Raw genomic sequence first — 17,140 nt, 5'->3', positions numbered from 1 at the left:
AAACAAAACTTTTTTCGGTACAAATGGTATAAACGATTTGCTTTCGAATGGTGTATTTCAATTATTCGTGCTGTGATAGGGGGAGGCTATCTTGGCGCCAATTTAAAAAGACCCGGACCACCACTATCGAAGTTTGTAAAACCACTAGTATATCGGGGCGGCGGCGGCTCAGTGGTGGAGCGTTCGCCTCTGGTGCTTGGGGTCCTGGGTTCAAACCCTCCTCCCGCCAAGTGAACTTTGTGGTGGACAAACACTGTGTGCGTGGGTTTTCTCGGGGTTATCCCGTTTCTTCCCACTTTCTTCATTCCACCATTTCATTCATCTCTCATCATCACCGTCTCCTTTAGCCTAACCGGCGTAACCGTGGGACGTAAAACTCAAAAAATTCATTTCATTTCACTAGTATATCGGGTTTATGATCACCCTCTCGGTGTTCCTACAATTATCAAGTGATGTCTTCTGGGTATTACGTTTCATCATAACAGATTTTAATATTATATTTGCATTGCCTGTTATCAAATTTGTGTGATATATAATAACATCTTTTGTTGTTACTAGATGCTGGGGTGAATATAGCAGCTAAGAATCCTGCTTCTGTATTGTTTGAACTGATAACGCAGGCAATTATCCCTAAGTATGATCTTGTGTATGCTAGAAGTGGTGCGCGTGGATCACGTTTTGTATACAAGGTTACAGCGATGGGAACTGTAGGTATGTATTCATTGAAACTTTGAAATATTAGAGTGGTACTAATGCACTATACTTCAGTTATAGTTAATAGAAAAGGTAAGTTTTCACCTATCCAAATTTTTACTCAAAATTGTTCGATCTGTGCAATACAATTTGTGTATTTTATGTAACTTCAAGAAAACCATATTTTCTTAAAATTACGGAAATATGTAGTCAAGGAGTGATTTTCATTTGATGTTATTCACAAATAAATCAGTGGATAGAAACTTCGGTGACGATAGCACAAATCGTGCATTTTGGTGCATTTTATCCCTTGACCTGCTTACATTTACTATAATCAATTCCTCATTCGTAAGGTATTTTTTGATGTTCAAAAGCAATTAAATTGAGATAACAATATGTTGTTTTCTGGTGCAGAACCCCCTGAAGAAATCTTAAACACCTTTTTAGATCAAAAGATCCAATATATTTAAATCAAAAATTTTCTTGTACGCCTTATATCTGGAGAACTACTTATAGTGTAGCCAAACCCAAACTATCACTTAATTCAATATAATATGCTTATTCCGTAAAAATTACGAAAACTCGATTTAGGGGCCGTTCAAAAATTTTGTGGTCCCTGATTCAAAAAATCCAATATTTGTCATTCAATAAAAAATGTTCTTGTAGGCCTTATATTTGGAGAACTATACCGAGTGTAGCCAAGCCCATACTATCACTTAACTCAGTATGATGTACTTATTCCGTAGAAAATACGAAAACTTGATTTAAGGATCGTCCAAAAACTAACTATTTTCCAAGATCCCAATCTTTTGATGCATTTATTGCATCATTCCCAAAATTCTTGGCCAAGATCGCAATCGTTTGATCCATTTTTTGATCATTCCTAAAATCCTTGTTACACGTAATTCCACATATGTATAAGATTTATTTTTTATTGTTGGAATTAAATATCTAGGAAACACAAAGAGCAGCGTAATTACCATACATGCTCTTGTGTGCATTGCTGGATAGCATTCTCAAACACTAACCGTGTGCGGATTCCCTGTCTGGAATACCTTCAATATGTAATGAAATTTTACATTAAGAGATTGTATTCCGAGTTAGTGCCTTCCACTCTAATGTAAGATCTTTGGGGAGCTGCACCATCAAAGCTTATGAAAATTAAAAATTAACATAAAACTTTATTTTATTTTATTTATTTATTTTTTTACGAAGGAATCACATTGCCAAACTCATTAAGGTTAAACTTCCGTATATGAATCCAGTACCTATTTGAAACAGTAAGATAAATTCTGCTAAATTCTAAAAGGGATCACGCACCAGAATCACTAGATTTTTATCAGTTAGATTTAAACCGCTGGAGAATAGTTGCTGCCATCGAACAGTGAGTGTATAATTTCTACTACCTTTGTTTCACGAGTAGAAAAACAAATATTGATAGGTCCCAATGTCATCATTACCCGTGAAAGTGTTAACGAATTGACTGTATTAACAAACTCGACCGTTACAATCACTTTAGCTATCTATTGCAAAAGACAATATTTAAAAATTTCTTCTGTACAAAAGTTACCATGTGCGGTAACGGACGAACGTCGCTTGTCGGTTAGGCCTACGTCTTGCAGATGGGGCTTTTATCCCGTTTTCTTTGCATAGTTTTTCAAATCAATTAAGGTATATTTACATAAATTTTCCATTCTACCGTTTGTTTACTTTGATAGTTTGATAACAATTTTTACTAGTGGCATGATCGTTTGTTCTTTAATCACATTTGTGCATCTCCAGGATGCTTTCTGAAAACTTTATATTTAAATTCCACTCTCTTATTTGTGTGCTAAAGTGACTTTTCTACATTCTCATTACTATTACTGTTTAACTAATCAAATATATCTTATATATTCTATCTTTCTTTCTTCTCTATCTCGTCTCTGAAGATGAATGTTCTAACAAACAGACTGAACAAATGATTTTCAAAAATTATACCATCTGCTCTATTTATGATACATACTACAATAGTTAGCCTATAGTGCATCAGACAACAAATAGAGAAACTGAGGAGCTGAATCTTTCCAGAGATGATATTGCACTATCGTGCAAGCTTGAGTCCTAAAGTCATAGGCCTATTGTTCATTTTTATAGTCAAAATACATTTCTAACTCTATGTCCTACGGTTATATTCTTTAGACTAAAAGAGAAGGATGATTAATGAAAGTGTATGTTTACGAAATAATTGGTCGGTGATGCGATTCTCCTACCAATGGAAATACCATGGTCACATACTCTGCAGGCGAAATGGGAATGCACTTTTGTCCACAATAGTACAATACATTAAACATTCTTCTTAATACAATCTTCATACAAATTGACAAAAGTACCATAAAGCACAAATGGATGTTTCATGATAAGAAGGAACATGGAAAGAATACAATATTTGTTCTTTATTAACGATGTTCCTCGTAGCTTACGTGTCTTCCGAGAGAGATCCGGGTTAAATTCCCGTTGCAAGCTCATGTGATTCGGATTCCACGTTAAGCTCAAGGGCCACTTCTCATATAGGCTCTCTGCTGAAAGGTACGTTGCATTCAAATGTAATCCAATCCAATCTATTAACACAAACAGCTTAGATCAACTAACATTGCTGAAAAGCATAACAATGATAAGTACACACAATCTTGTAAGAAGGAACAAACCGAAGACTAAAAAGAAATAAATATACTTCTCAAACAAAGAAAATGTACACTCATGTCCAAAATTATTGTCACTTGTCTATAAATATGTTGTTGTAGGAATATAATTTCATAACGAATTCGCCCGGTATTTCTTATAATGTTAGTATGTGTATAATTGGCAAAGACATGTATGTGGTAAATTTCATGTCAAAAGAGCAGTAAATAAGAACAATAAAACAAAAATAAAACTTTCTTGTCCATTTAGCAACATTTTGTTTTACTCATTCTAACTTTCGTATTTATAATTCTTTTCCTATGAATTTGAGCACAAATATAGATTTCCCGATTATACACACAGTATCAGTATTAAAAGTACCCTGCAAAATCATTATCAAATTGTATTCTTACAAGAAAACAGTTATAGATACGCGACAATCATTTTGGATATGAGTGTACATATGACAAGCTTTCACCATTCACAGAAATGAAAATAACTCGCATTATTAAAAATTATGTACTGAGATTGAACATTGTTTTAGAAAAAGAATACGAAAGAAAGTGTTTACTAGACATATGAGGAATTGCATGATTTGTTTACAGTTTAGGAGTCTCAATAATAGCACAATGTTTATTTTAACCAATCAAATAGAATTAGGAAAGTTAAAATAGTTTATCTGTTTATTTTGTTGGTTGTTCAAGCCTTTTCCTGAAAATACTTTTTTTTTTTTTGTAGGTTGGGGCGCTGGCAAGACAAAGAAAGAGGCGAAGCACGACGCAGCCGATGCCATCCTTCATCTGTTTGCCTCCAGACAAGGACGAAATCGCGATTAAACCTTCAATGCAGAAGGTCTCGCCTGACCTGTAAGAACATACATACATTCTTATTGGATTCATATTTTACATTTTAAATTATTATTGTCTCAATCGAAACAACTTTATTGTTATTCTTATTTTGTTTCTGAAATAGTATAAAATGTAAAATAAATAAGTAGTAAAGATTTTACGAGGGGTGATCAGAAAGTGAGGTTACCAAGCCTACAATGAAACGTTTATATATTATTTCTCACAACATATACAGCCAACAGATAGTATATACAGTAGCTTATTTTTCGACATAGTTTCCATATCAGTTGAGACACGTGTCGCATCGTGGAATGAGTTTGAAGATTGCCTCCTGGTAAAAAAAAAAAAAAAAAAAACTGTCCTTGTGTGTTCAGTCACGTTGTCACGAAGCGTTTCACCTCCTCGTCTGAAGCGAAGCAACGGCCTCCTAGGTGCTCTTTCAAGTGTGGGAACAGGTAAAAGTCGCTTGCAGCGAGGTCTGGACTATAGGGAGGGTGGTCGATGATGCTCTAGCGAAACTGCTTCAACAGCGTAGTGATGTGCCACTGCATTCCTCGTGGGTGACATTTTCTCTACCAGCCACAAACTTTCAACATGATTGTGCGACATGCTGACGAGACATTAGAGCACTATGTATTACAGTCTTCTCATAAACCTCTACCAGCTGCAGGTGAATTTCGGCCGCGGTTACATGTTTCGCCCACAGAAATCGAATAACTGAGAGAACTTCCTTGCGAGACCAGTTTTCAGAACAAGTCACCATTTGTGTTTACCTACAACTAGCGCCATAGGTGGCAGGTGGCTGAAACTCTGCATAGTTGCCAACTCCATATAGTAAAATTACCGCACACTCCTCATTCCTCTACAACAGACGAAAAACTGCAAAAATATCGGCCTTGTAACTTTAGTTTCTGATTTTTCCTCGTAAAATAAATATGAAGAAAAACGTAAGAAACAAACGTTTTATATAATACTTAATTCTAAGAAATCAGAACGCAACAATTGATGTAGAAGGAGAAGAAGGATGAGAGAGAAAAGAAGGAACAATTCAGACAGGAATCACGTAAGGACACTGATTGCCACTAATTTTGATCAATCTGGACACTGGAGATGGATTGAAAGAAATCAAGATCATTCACACACTAAGAATAATTTTTCATGGAGAGAAAACATGCATACTTAGATATATGGGCGATTCGCCCTATTAGCAGACAAGGAGGAAAAATTTAGAAGCAAATCTAAATTGAATGCAGGAGTGCTCAACAGCAAATTCAGCATGAAGTTCAACAAGACGTAAATAAGAGTTTATGAGATTCGCAAAATAACAGATAACATGAAAAGTGAAGACCAAAATAGGAGCTCACCTAGTGGAAGTAGTGTTCGTAGGTTTATGTAAGAAAATTTCCCTCAAACTACTCCAATTTTTCCCTTTTCTTATCACCAAACGTTCCCTTGTTTGTTGAGTGTCCAATTTCTATGACTGAAGTCCTGTGATAAGATTAATTTAGCTATATTTAAAAATAATTGACAAAATAGTTGACTCTGGGAAACTATATGGAATGGAAATCAACATTAAAAAATCGAAAGTTATGAGAATATCCCGTGGAAATGCACCCTTACGGTTCAGAGTAGAACAAAGAGAACTTGAAGAGGTCGACAATTTCAAGTATCTGGGAAGTATTTTGACTAGATACTCTTAACTGCACCAAAATTCTCATAGCCAAAGAAGCATTCAACAAGAAAAGATCACTCTTAACTAGAAGGCTTAATATTGGTCTTAGGAAGAAGTTGGTCAAGTGCTATACATGGAGCATTGGACTGTAGAATTCAGAGACTTGGACATTACGGAATTTAGAGAAGAAATATTTAGAGACCTTCGAAATGTGGTATTAGAGGAAGATGGAGAAGATAAAATGGAAAGAGAGAGTAACAAACGATGATGTTTAAAAACAGGTAGGAGAGAAGAGGGCGCTTCTAGCCACTATCTTTCGTAGGAAGGCCAATCGGGTTGGACACGTCTTGTGAAGAAATTTTCTTCTTCATACCGTCATAGAAGGAAAGATGGAAGGAAAGCGAGGAATAGGAAGAAAAAGAATACAACTGATGGATGATTTGAAAGATAGGAGAAAATATTGGGAGTTAAAAGAGGAAGTTGAAGATCGAGAGACGTGGAAGAAACTTTTCCAGGTGCAAATCTAAAATTAAGAAAAAAAGAAATTCTCATTAGTCCCAGGACCTGCCGAAAAGCAGAATACCAATAATATTACTACTACTACTACTACTACTACTACTACTACTACTACTACTACTACTACTAATAATAATAATAATAATAATAATAATAATAATAATAATAATAATATTTTCTAAAAATAACAAAGAAAAAATTAAGCATTTATATTGGTCAATCAGTCAGAGCGAGAATTTCCCTGGATTTTCAACGTTTTATGGAAAAATATCCTATTTCCCTTTTTGCTAAATTTTCCTACGAAATTTGCCTAGATTAGAGAAATTTTCCTTGAACTACGAACACTGGGTGGAAGGTGTGCAGGAGTTCTGTTGCTTAGGGAATAAAATAACAATCGATAATAGGTGCAAACAAGATGTGAAAGCCTGAACATCTCAGGTGAAGAAGATGTTTCAATTGAATCAGAGGGTTCTGACTAGGGATGGCCATAAAGTTCCGGTTCCGGCGGAACCGGTTCTGCAAGAAACCTGTTCTTGGAGATCTGGTTTTCAGAACTGGTTCCGGGACCCTTTCATGGATCCGAAAAACCCTATTCTGAAACCGGATCTTAGGAACTGGTTTCAGGCTTGGATCCGAAAACCCGATTCCAGAACAGGATCTTGGAAATCGGTTCCAGACCTGGATTCGAAAACCCGGTTCCGGAACTGGATCCCTTCAGAGCCGAAAACCGGTTCCACGAGGAACCGGTTCTGGCCATCCCTAGTTCTGACAGGAAATATTAACTAACATAGAAGGAACCGGTTCCGTATTAACTAGTCAGTCCAGTCGGAAAGGATAACACAAGCATATGTATGGAGTGTAGCGTTGTATGGTAGCGAGATGTGAACTCTAGGAGGAAAAGAAAAACAGATAATGGAACACTTTGAAATGTGGTAATACAAACGAATGTTGAAATTTAGATGGGTGTATAAGGTATCAAATTAAAAAAGTTATGGAAATGGTAAGGGGAAATGAGTATCCTAAAGACAGTTTCGAAAAAAAAAGATAGGAAAGGCACATAATAACACATGGAGGTATCAGGTTAGTGACTATGGAGGGAACTGCAGAAGGAAGGAAGGCCGCAATTGAAATGAACAGATCAAATAATACAAGATATAGGGAAGAAAAGGTACAAAGAAATGAAGTCTGGTCCAGGATAGGAAAGAATGAAAAGCTGTCAAACCAATTGAGGGATTGCTGATCCAAGAAGATTATTATAATTAAGTACTCTGCTTGTTGACAGGTTCTGGGGCTAATGAGAATTTCTTTTTTCTTAATTTTATATTTGGGCCTGGAAAAGTTTCTCCCACGTTTCTCGATCTTCAACTTCCTCTTTTAACTTCCAATATTTTCTTCTGTTTTTCAAATCATCCATCAGTTGTATTCTTTTTCTTCCTATTCCCCGCTTTCCTTCAATCTTTCCTTCTATGGCGGTATGTAGAAGACGATTTCTTCCCAAGATGTGTCCAATTGGCTTTCCTACCAACTATGTGTCCTAAAAGCGTCCTCTTCTCTCCTATCCATTTTAAAACCGTTTTTTGCTCTCTCTCTGTCCGTATTATCTTCTCCATCTTTCTCCAATGCCACATTTTGAATCTCTCTAAATTATTTCTTCTCTAACTCCTGCAGTGTCCAAGTCTCTGAACAATACAGTCCAATACGAAGATATCTAATTTTAACTGTTGTTAGAAGAAGAAAAAACGTGATGATCCGTGATACAAACAGTAGTATAGTGACAAGCGCGCACGTACGGGTTGTCCACCAGTTTTGACTCCCCAAAATTTCTTAATTCAACATACATTTCTGCACTTTCACAACAAAACTGGACCCTATACTTATTTAACAGGGAAATGATTGATGTACCATGAAAATTTTATCTTACACTTCATCTGGACTCTTTCTCTTATAAAAACAATCTAGTTCTTTCATTTTAATTCCGAAAATATAGGTAGAAGTATTATTAACTACCCTCTTTTAGGGTGCAGAATAATACTCGTTCAATACCAGATAGTCCTAGTGGACCTCCCTAAAACTTGAACCCGTCTCAACAAAAAATTATGGGTGCTCGCCTGTATAGGGATGATGGAAGTATTATAATTCATCCAAGTCTGAAACGTACATCGTATATAACTTTAGTAGACTTTTCTGGTAAAAGAGAAATCCGAGTATTTGGAGAGATAATATTGTGTATAGAAATCGAACATTTATAATGCAATATATTATTATTATTATTATTATTATTATTATTATTATTATTATTATTATTATTATTATTATTATTATTATTATTATTATTATAAGGTGAGTAAGAGATAGATTGTCTTTTAGGTAAAAATCTCATTCAGACAAATGCTCAAATTAATAAAGAAACCCTATTGATTTACCAACAAAATTCAGACTTTCTAGTAATTCTTACTGCTTTTAACGCATTTAAAGTTCGAGATATTAACTGTATAGATAATGATAATAGGCCTAATCAATCATCTGCTGCAAGTTTGAAACGAAATACAGTTAAGATTTCATATTAAAAAGCTGTTGCAAATATGTGCAAACTAGCTGAAATGTCCTTTCTCAGAAGAATAGTTTACATAAATTGTATAAACAGCTGAACATAACAAATTCAGTCATTATATTTTCCGATAAATGATATTATAACACATGACATATAGCAAAATAACATGTTGTGGAAGAAATTGACAAAGTTCAAATTTATACAATATTGTGTAACATTAGTACCAAAACGTTTATTTGAAATACATAAAATCTTTTCATGGCTATGCAGCTATCTGACTGTCGCTCATTGTTTTACTGTTGTCCGGAATTGTTTCCTGCTGTACTTAGCTAGTCTGAAACCCGCAAACACACTACAACAGAATGACGCAAAGCTTTCGTATTCATTCATTGCTTAACTGCAGTTTCAAGAAATCGTCACCAGTTGACAGCACAATGCAACGCATTATCACTACTACATGTTTCCTATACAATGAGCGACTGAAATCGACTATCGCAGCAAAGTATAAACGAAAATATTATTCTAATTGGTTGAGGATAGTTTTTGTGTTTCGATCAAACACAAAATCACATTTACATTTATGTAATCGACTTTTGAACAACTATCTTGATAAATTGTGAGTTAGTGATGCTACTATCTATTGGTGTGTATGTTAAAGGAAAAACATTACTAGTTGACGGACTGTAGTTCATCTAACATTCCTAAATAAGCCGACGCACTGAAAATAGTTGAAATTAAACAAAATTGATAATTGTATTTAAAAAGTTCAAATTCGTCGATATATCTTGTATTATCACATGAACTTTCTTCTTATTCTTGATTGTTTACAACCCTTTCTCGGAATAGGGAAAAGTTTCAATACACAGTTATTAGATTTTGCAATAAAATTCCACGCAATTCTATCATGTGCTTTCAAAAATTTTTGACTCCAACTAGAAAACAAATCACTGAACCAAGCAACATTTATTTAAAAAAAAAAAAAATGACTGTATAACAATTTCGCCAAGTAACTGAATATATTGGCTTCATAAGACAGTGTAAAAACAAGAGAAAGTTGCATCTAAATATAACAGGATCTCAGAAACTGGATCTGAACGCTGATTGGCTGATCAGAATGGATTCTGCCAATCAAACAAACGTTAACAAAAGGGAAACTTAAACACCATAAATTCCTTTCCAATCCCTGGTACCTCAGAAAATTAAGCTACAAATTAAAATGAAAATGAAATGAAATCTTTAAGTTTTACGTCCCACGGTTATGCCGGTTAGGCTAAAGGAGACGGTGATGATGAGAGATGAGTGAAATGGTGGAATGAAGAAAGTGGGAGGAAACGGGAGAACCCCGAGAAAACCCACGAGCACGGTGTTTGTCCACCACAAAGTTCACTTGGCGGAGGCTGGGATCGAACCCGGGACCCCAAGCACCAGAGGTGAGCTACAAATTAAGTCTTTCCAAAAACTTGCCCCACTGTCTTTCAATTTTAAGTTCTGTGTTCCAATTCATAACACAGTCCTGTTCTTTTTTTAAATACCTGTAAATATGGTCTCCTTCTACTGTCATATCAACGACCTTTTTTCCTATCCTAACACTTCAATCTCACAGCACTTAATATGATGTCTCGTGTCAGCCTAGACAAAGTCATATCCTCTGACTTTGATAAACTATTATCCAACAAGGTTAGCGATGTAATTTTTTTTTTTTTTTTTTTTGTGCTTAAAATTCGTAATTTGTGCATTGAAAACAATCAAGGAAACTTTGAACACTTGATTTAGGTAGCGTAACTTCCTTATCTAACTTATGATAGAATTTGCAACAATTTCATAGTTTTGTAATTGATGAATAATTCATTGCAAATACATTTTTATCAAGTGACTTGTGGTTCACCTTGTAGTTATACACTCCTAATTAGAAGAAACACTGATAATCTTAGTGTGAAAACGTTGGAAAGAAAAGGCAAGTATCGAGGAATAGTGTATTATCCCAGAAAACAATTAGCATTTCGTATAGTATGAAAAATAAAGAAAAATGTAAACTCACAACATATAGAAAAGGGAAGAGCGAAAAATACATAAGCACCTAGAAATAGATAGAGCTAAAGATGAGACAGAGACTGAAAGGAGAAAATTGTAGGTAATTGATAAATAGCTGCTTAAAGGGGGAAAGTCAATTTTAGATTTTCACGATATTTACACAGAATAAAATGAAGTTTAACGTTCCACGTTACACCCTTAAGGCAAAAGGAAACGAGTGATTAATTAAAGTAACAAAGACTTAGTAAAGGAGAAAAATTAGAGGAGGACGAATCAAATTGAATTAAGAATAACTTTCTACTGATCAACCAATCAGAATACACCAATAATAACTCTTCATCAATGACCTTAGTCTATGAGTCGTAACATACTCACCAGACTTTATCCAGGAGATTTTTTTTTTTTCGGGGCTAAAAATGGAACTCAGAGATTGTTCTCGAAAAAATAGTTTATTTGTTAAAGAATATAAAATTAAATTTAGATAAGGAATAATTTAGTAAGGAATGGGATGCAACACTTGAGAAATACAAACAATACTGGTAGAAATAAAAGAAACCGATAGGAGCTGGCAACTTTCTATTACAAAAGAATATACAAATTGAATTTGCTATGTTGCAATGTTCTGCTTCACCATCAAATGAGTGACCAAAAGTTATGACTTACCAGACGTTGTCTCCCTCATCTTTGTGCCCTAGATTCGTAACTTTTTAAGAAAAAATATATATTTCATTATTCCATAGTCATAGTCTGGTAATCATAGCCATATAACCACCACTTTTCAAAACTTGCTTAATTACAATGTGACATAGTTTAAATCTACTATAAAATCTTATAAAGTATTATACATGAACCATATATTGTCACAAACCACATCATAACGTATAATTTACGTCACTCAGCTACTGCTACTCTAGTCAATTGCAGACTGAATAACTGTGTAACGTATTAATTTGGTCCATCAGCTACTGCTACTCCAATCAATTGAGAAGTGAATTACTAGTGCCAATCGACTTACAGCCCAACCTGCATATTAGCATTAAAATATTATTTTATTTATTTATTTATTTATTTTTTATTTGTACAATCAACAGAATATAAAACACCAATTACAAAAGATTAATATTTAGTGTTTATGTTCAGTTAACCAGAAAGAATAATGATTATAAATAAGTTTAGATACATACATAAATAAACACATAATAACAGGACAAGACAAATAAAATACAATAAGCCCTGAATCATAGGACTTCCAAAACTTGCTTCCTGAAGTGACGTTCTTTGTTACTAAATATATCCAAAAACACATTCTCTTTACTTATTGCATTCTAAGCAGCACTAATTTTCCAAGTAGGTGACATATACAGTATATTTGTCCTTGCTTTTCGGCAAAAGAATATGTAATTTTTTGCATGCGTTTTGAGGGACGAGGCTTGAATAAGTAGATTTTGTAATACTGCTTGTAGACTATCCAAGAAAGCTTGAACAAGATTGTTGTTCAAGACCATTCAAGACTATTTGATGAAAAAGACGTCAGTACTGAATTCATTTTTCTCTTGAATTCAATAGTTTCGTTCAAGAAATTTTGTTTCTGTCCTGTTCTAAACAATCCAATTCAAGAGCATTCAATAGCCAATCAGTGCTCGAGTTGAGTGCAGGAAAATACAAAACAACCATAATGCTGTCTTGAGGCAGAACTGTAGTTGTTGAATAAATATCTTTTTGTTACTCTTTTCCATAATTATCTGATATTCCAAGTGTACCTTATAATAATAAACAAAAAACAATATTTGCGCCGGAAGATATTGTTAGTATTTTTTGTTGATAACATACAGGATTTATATAGTTATAATTTTTGCATGCCCATAACTTTTGTTAAATTTTGATTCAATGTGAAATATAAGTATTAATTTGAGAATTTAATGTACAAGAATACCGGGTGTAGATTAAGAAAGAAGAGTCCATTAAATAATATATATATATATATATATATATATATATATATATATATATATATATATATATATAACTGACTTTTCATGATTTAATAAGACGTTTTGTACTATTATTAATCTCTATATATAAAATTGAAAATCACTATATTTGTGAGTCTAAATCTCCTGAAGCGCCCGACCGATCTCGATCAAATGTGTAACATGGATGAGGTTCGAGGTTGGGCTGGTTTTAGGCTATTCACTTTGATGGTGGAACTGAAGGGTTAGGGAGGAGGAGGGAGTATAAAAATAAATAAAACTTAATAACTCGTGAACTACTCGACCGATCTTGATCAAATTTTCAACATAGATGAGGTTCAAGACTGGGATCGTTTTTGTGATTTAAATTTGACGGAGCAATGTAGGGGAGAAGAAGGAGGGGAGATATATAAAAATCAATTTATGTAAGACTGACAGTGACTATTTTTGTAACTTAATAACTCTTGAACTATCCGACCGATATCAATCAAATTTTCAAAATACATCAGGTTCGAGTCTTGAAACATTTTTGTAATTTCATTTTAAAGGTAAATCCTGGGGGAGGGGCAGGGAAGGGGGATGTATAAATAAAAACTAACAAAACCTAATAACTTTTGAACCATCCAAAAAATCTTGAACAAATTTTCAACATATATGAGGGTCGGGCCTTGGGTATTTTTATTGTTTCACTTTGACGAGCCAACCTAGGGGAGGGGGAGCGGGAGATATATGTAAAAAAAATAAAATTAAAATGACTGTCTTTGTGACTTCATCACTCTTGAACCACCCGACTGATCTCAATCAAATTTTCAACATACATGAGTTTAGGGACAGGGATTACTTTAGGCTATTAACTTTGACGATGAAACGTAGGGGAGAGGGAGGAGGAGAGAAATTTAAAAATGATCGAAAATGACCAATATTAGTGTCAAATCCATGGTTTTCGGGTTCGCCGAGATGATCAATGATCTTCCGGATCAGGTTAAATTGATGCCATTAGAAACGAAAACAGTATATTTCACGGGTCTAAACACATGAGATACGGAGTTGTGCACTTAAATTTTCACTTCAACCCAGCGAAGCGGATAATATAACCTATTCTCTGATAATATCAAATAATTGCGTACAGATTGATAGTATGCTCGCAAACTGAAGTATCCTGGAAATGATTACATCTTATCCTATGGTAATGTAATTATTTTATCACGAAATCTACACGTAGTATTTCAGAAGTTATTTCTTAAGGTAGAAGTTGCTTTCACGCGTGCAGATTAATTTTACCAGTGCTTTTCCGTAAGGTACAAATGTGCATCCTAACAAATGCTACATACAAGACAATGCAAAAACAAAATAATAATAATAATAATAATAATAATAATAATAATAATAATAATAATAATAATAATAATAATAATAATAAATCGAGAATGCTATTTAACAGTGTCAGGGCAGGAGGGGGTCCAAGGGAGAGTATGTCCGTAGGGAGCAGGCGCGTCATCGACGGAGGTTATAGTGCAAGAAACATAAGAATAAGAATCATGGATAAATGAGAATAGTGCAACAAACCCTTGACATCGTATTCACACTCATTTGAACTGAACTATAGCCCTTGTAATGATTTGATACTGGTAACATTAAACTTCTAAACATAAAATACTGGTTTCCTACATTATACAGGCATGTTCCGACAGTGGGAATTATTACGGTACCTCCAACATCCTCCTTTATATGCACTCATACATTTTAACAGTAAAATTACTATTCGTTTGACGGGTTATTCTTAACCAGTACCAAATATGGGATAGATTTGTGAAGAAAGTCTGATGCAGATATGGGCGGTAAGTCCAGTAGCTGAAGAAATATTATCATTGCTTCGTTTGGTTTTCTGTGTTTTAAGCCTTTTCTTTAAACAGTCTTCGATGCCATAGCATAAATAACATCAAAAGGCAGTTATTGCCTCGTTTTACGCACAATTTTAGGAAACAGTTCGATTTTTTTCTTTTTGAGTACGGTTCTGTCATCAGCACGCCATTAGAAGAATCAGATTTTTTAAAAAGCTTAGTATAGGGAACGATTTTATACCTAAGCAACACTAATTTTTTAACTTCAGCTAACCTAACCCGCATTTGATGTAAAAGGGACTAAATACTTAATGAAAATTCGATGGGATTGTTCTAAAATCAATTGACCTGTTTTCTAAATTTACGAAAAATATTCTAATATCATAGTTATTCATGCCCAGGTCTGAACTAAATCAGTACGCAGTTTCGGTTTCATTTGTTTTCATAGTATCAGTCACTTGTTTTGGATTGCCATCTATTAACAAGAATATAAAACAGATTCAATACCTCTATGATCGTGTAAAAGTTGTTTCAAGTCCATTTGAGACTCTTGTTCAAGTGTCTTGAACAATACTCCTTTGAAGTGTAAATTGGAGGTATTGAATGGTCTTGTTCAAGCTTTCTTGGATCGTCTACAAACAGCATAACAGCGCTGAACAGTCAATTTTATTATGCAAGAGTCTAAAGAGAAAAATTAAGTCAGTGTTTTTCTTTGTTCTAACGTCCTGAATTTAAAATTATCAATAAGATTGGTATAGTGCTCAAATTTTGGATAAACACCGGTCTTCTTGTGGGTAAAATATCTTAAGAATTTATCTCTTAATTGCTCAACTTTCTGGCATTCAGTTTTTAAGTATGGATTAAAGATAGCTGACGCATATCCTAATTTAGCCCTAACATACGAAAAGTAAAGAGTCTTCAATGGCGTATCATTTCTAAGTTCATTACTCATTCGAATTACGAATCCGAGGTTCCTGTAGGCTTCATTAGTTATTTTATCTACATGTTGGTTGAATGTTAACCGATGATTAATTTATACCTAGCTTATAACCTTTTTAACAAATCTCAAGCTGTTATAATAAAACGTTTAATGAACTAATGAAGTAGGTCGTGAGTAAACATATAAAGACTAAATTATTTTGTACTAACCAAGCTGTACTGTTTCTTATTTTTAATATTAGAATATTCTAGAAATACACAGTTTTTTAAATACATACTTCCTGTAACTAATATTACGTTTTCCGTCTTTATTTTTTTAGGTGGCAAAGTTACATATTTTGTCTATTTTACGTATGATTACAACCGGCCACTGGAAGAGGAAAAAGAAGCTGAAGGAAAAGGAACATTAGAACGTTTATCTAAAGTTTAAAAAAAAAAAAAAAAAAAAAAAAATTATTAATTCCTTGTCATGCTCTGTTGGGAATGTAACGAGGGTTTTATTGTGTGAAACATGTTTAAAACATAAATTTAAAGGTGATTATTGGCAGTGAAAACTATCAAATTTAAAATGCTTATTGTAGTTTACGAATATTCAATTCTAAAAGCAATAAATAAATAACTTTTGATAACAGGAGATTAGAAATTTATCAATAAATCAAATATTGAACATAGCATACGAGGGGTGACTGAAAGATTTTGAACCTTTAGAAAACAGCAAAAGGTACATTCTTCATAATCCGTTCATTTTTCAACATATGTATTAGTATAATAACATAGTTACGGGTCTAGGTCAAAACCCCCACAGCCAAAACCCCCACACTCAAGAAATGTCAAAACGCCCACACGATCGGTCATAACCCCCACACAAATGGACAAATCCCCCAAACGCAAGAACGGTCAAAACCCCCACAGCCAAAACCCCCACACTCAAGAAATGTCAAAACGCCCACACGATCGGTCATAACCCCCACACAAATGGACAAATCCCCCAAACGCACGAACGGTCAAAACCCCCACAGCCAAAACCCCCACACTCAAGAAATGTCAAAACGCCCACACGATCGGTCAAAACCCCCACACAAATGGACAAAACTCCCACACATAGCAACGGTCACAATCTCCACATAAATGGACAAAACCCCCACACAAATGGACAAAACCCCCACACAATCGGACAAATCCCCCACACTCTGAAAATACCGTGATTGCACGTCTTTGTTGCGGCTCTTTACGACGCCCACCTTAGTGTTTCTGTCATTACAAAACAGTGCAAGAAGAATAGTTGCAACATCGGTTTAATTGGAATAAAAAATGTTATTAAAAAGTACAAGGGCAAGACATACAACCAGGATCATTTCAGAGTGTGGGAGATTTGACCGATTGTGTGGGAGTTTTGTCCATTTGTGTGGGGGTTTTGT

At 34.4% G+C, this 17,140-nt stretch overlaps 1 protein-coding gene across 1 annotated transcript in view; it reads left to right on the top strand.

Moving 5' to 3' along the window:
- Positions 1–16,347, top strand: part of LOC145673726 (uncharacterized) — a 49,043-nt gene extending 32,696 nt beyond the window's left edge. The window contains exons 6-8 of the mRNA XM_081743439.1: positions 559–711; positions 4,093–4,220; positions 16,043–16,347. Of these exons, the coding sequence (XP_081599565.1) occupies positions 559–711; positions 4,093–4,190 (251 nt within the window). The 3' untranslated portion in view covers positions 4,191–4,220; positions 16,043–16,347. The remainder of the gene's footprint in view (positions 1–558; positions 712–4,092; positions 4,221–16,042) is intronic.
- The last annotated feature ends 793 nt before the right edge of the window (positions 16,348–17,140 follow it).

Source organism: Thermobia domestica, chromosome 17 (genome assembly GCF_964235325.1).
Source record: "Thermobia domestica chromosome 17, izTheDome1.hap1.1, whole genome shotgun sequence".
Taxonomy (NCBI): Eukaryota; Metazoa; Arthropoda; class Insecta; order Zygentoma; family Lepismatidae; genus Thermobia; species Thermobia domestica.
The sequence above is the reverse complement of the archived record's forward strand: the minus strand, read 5'-3'. Positions and strand labels throughout refer to the sequence as shown.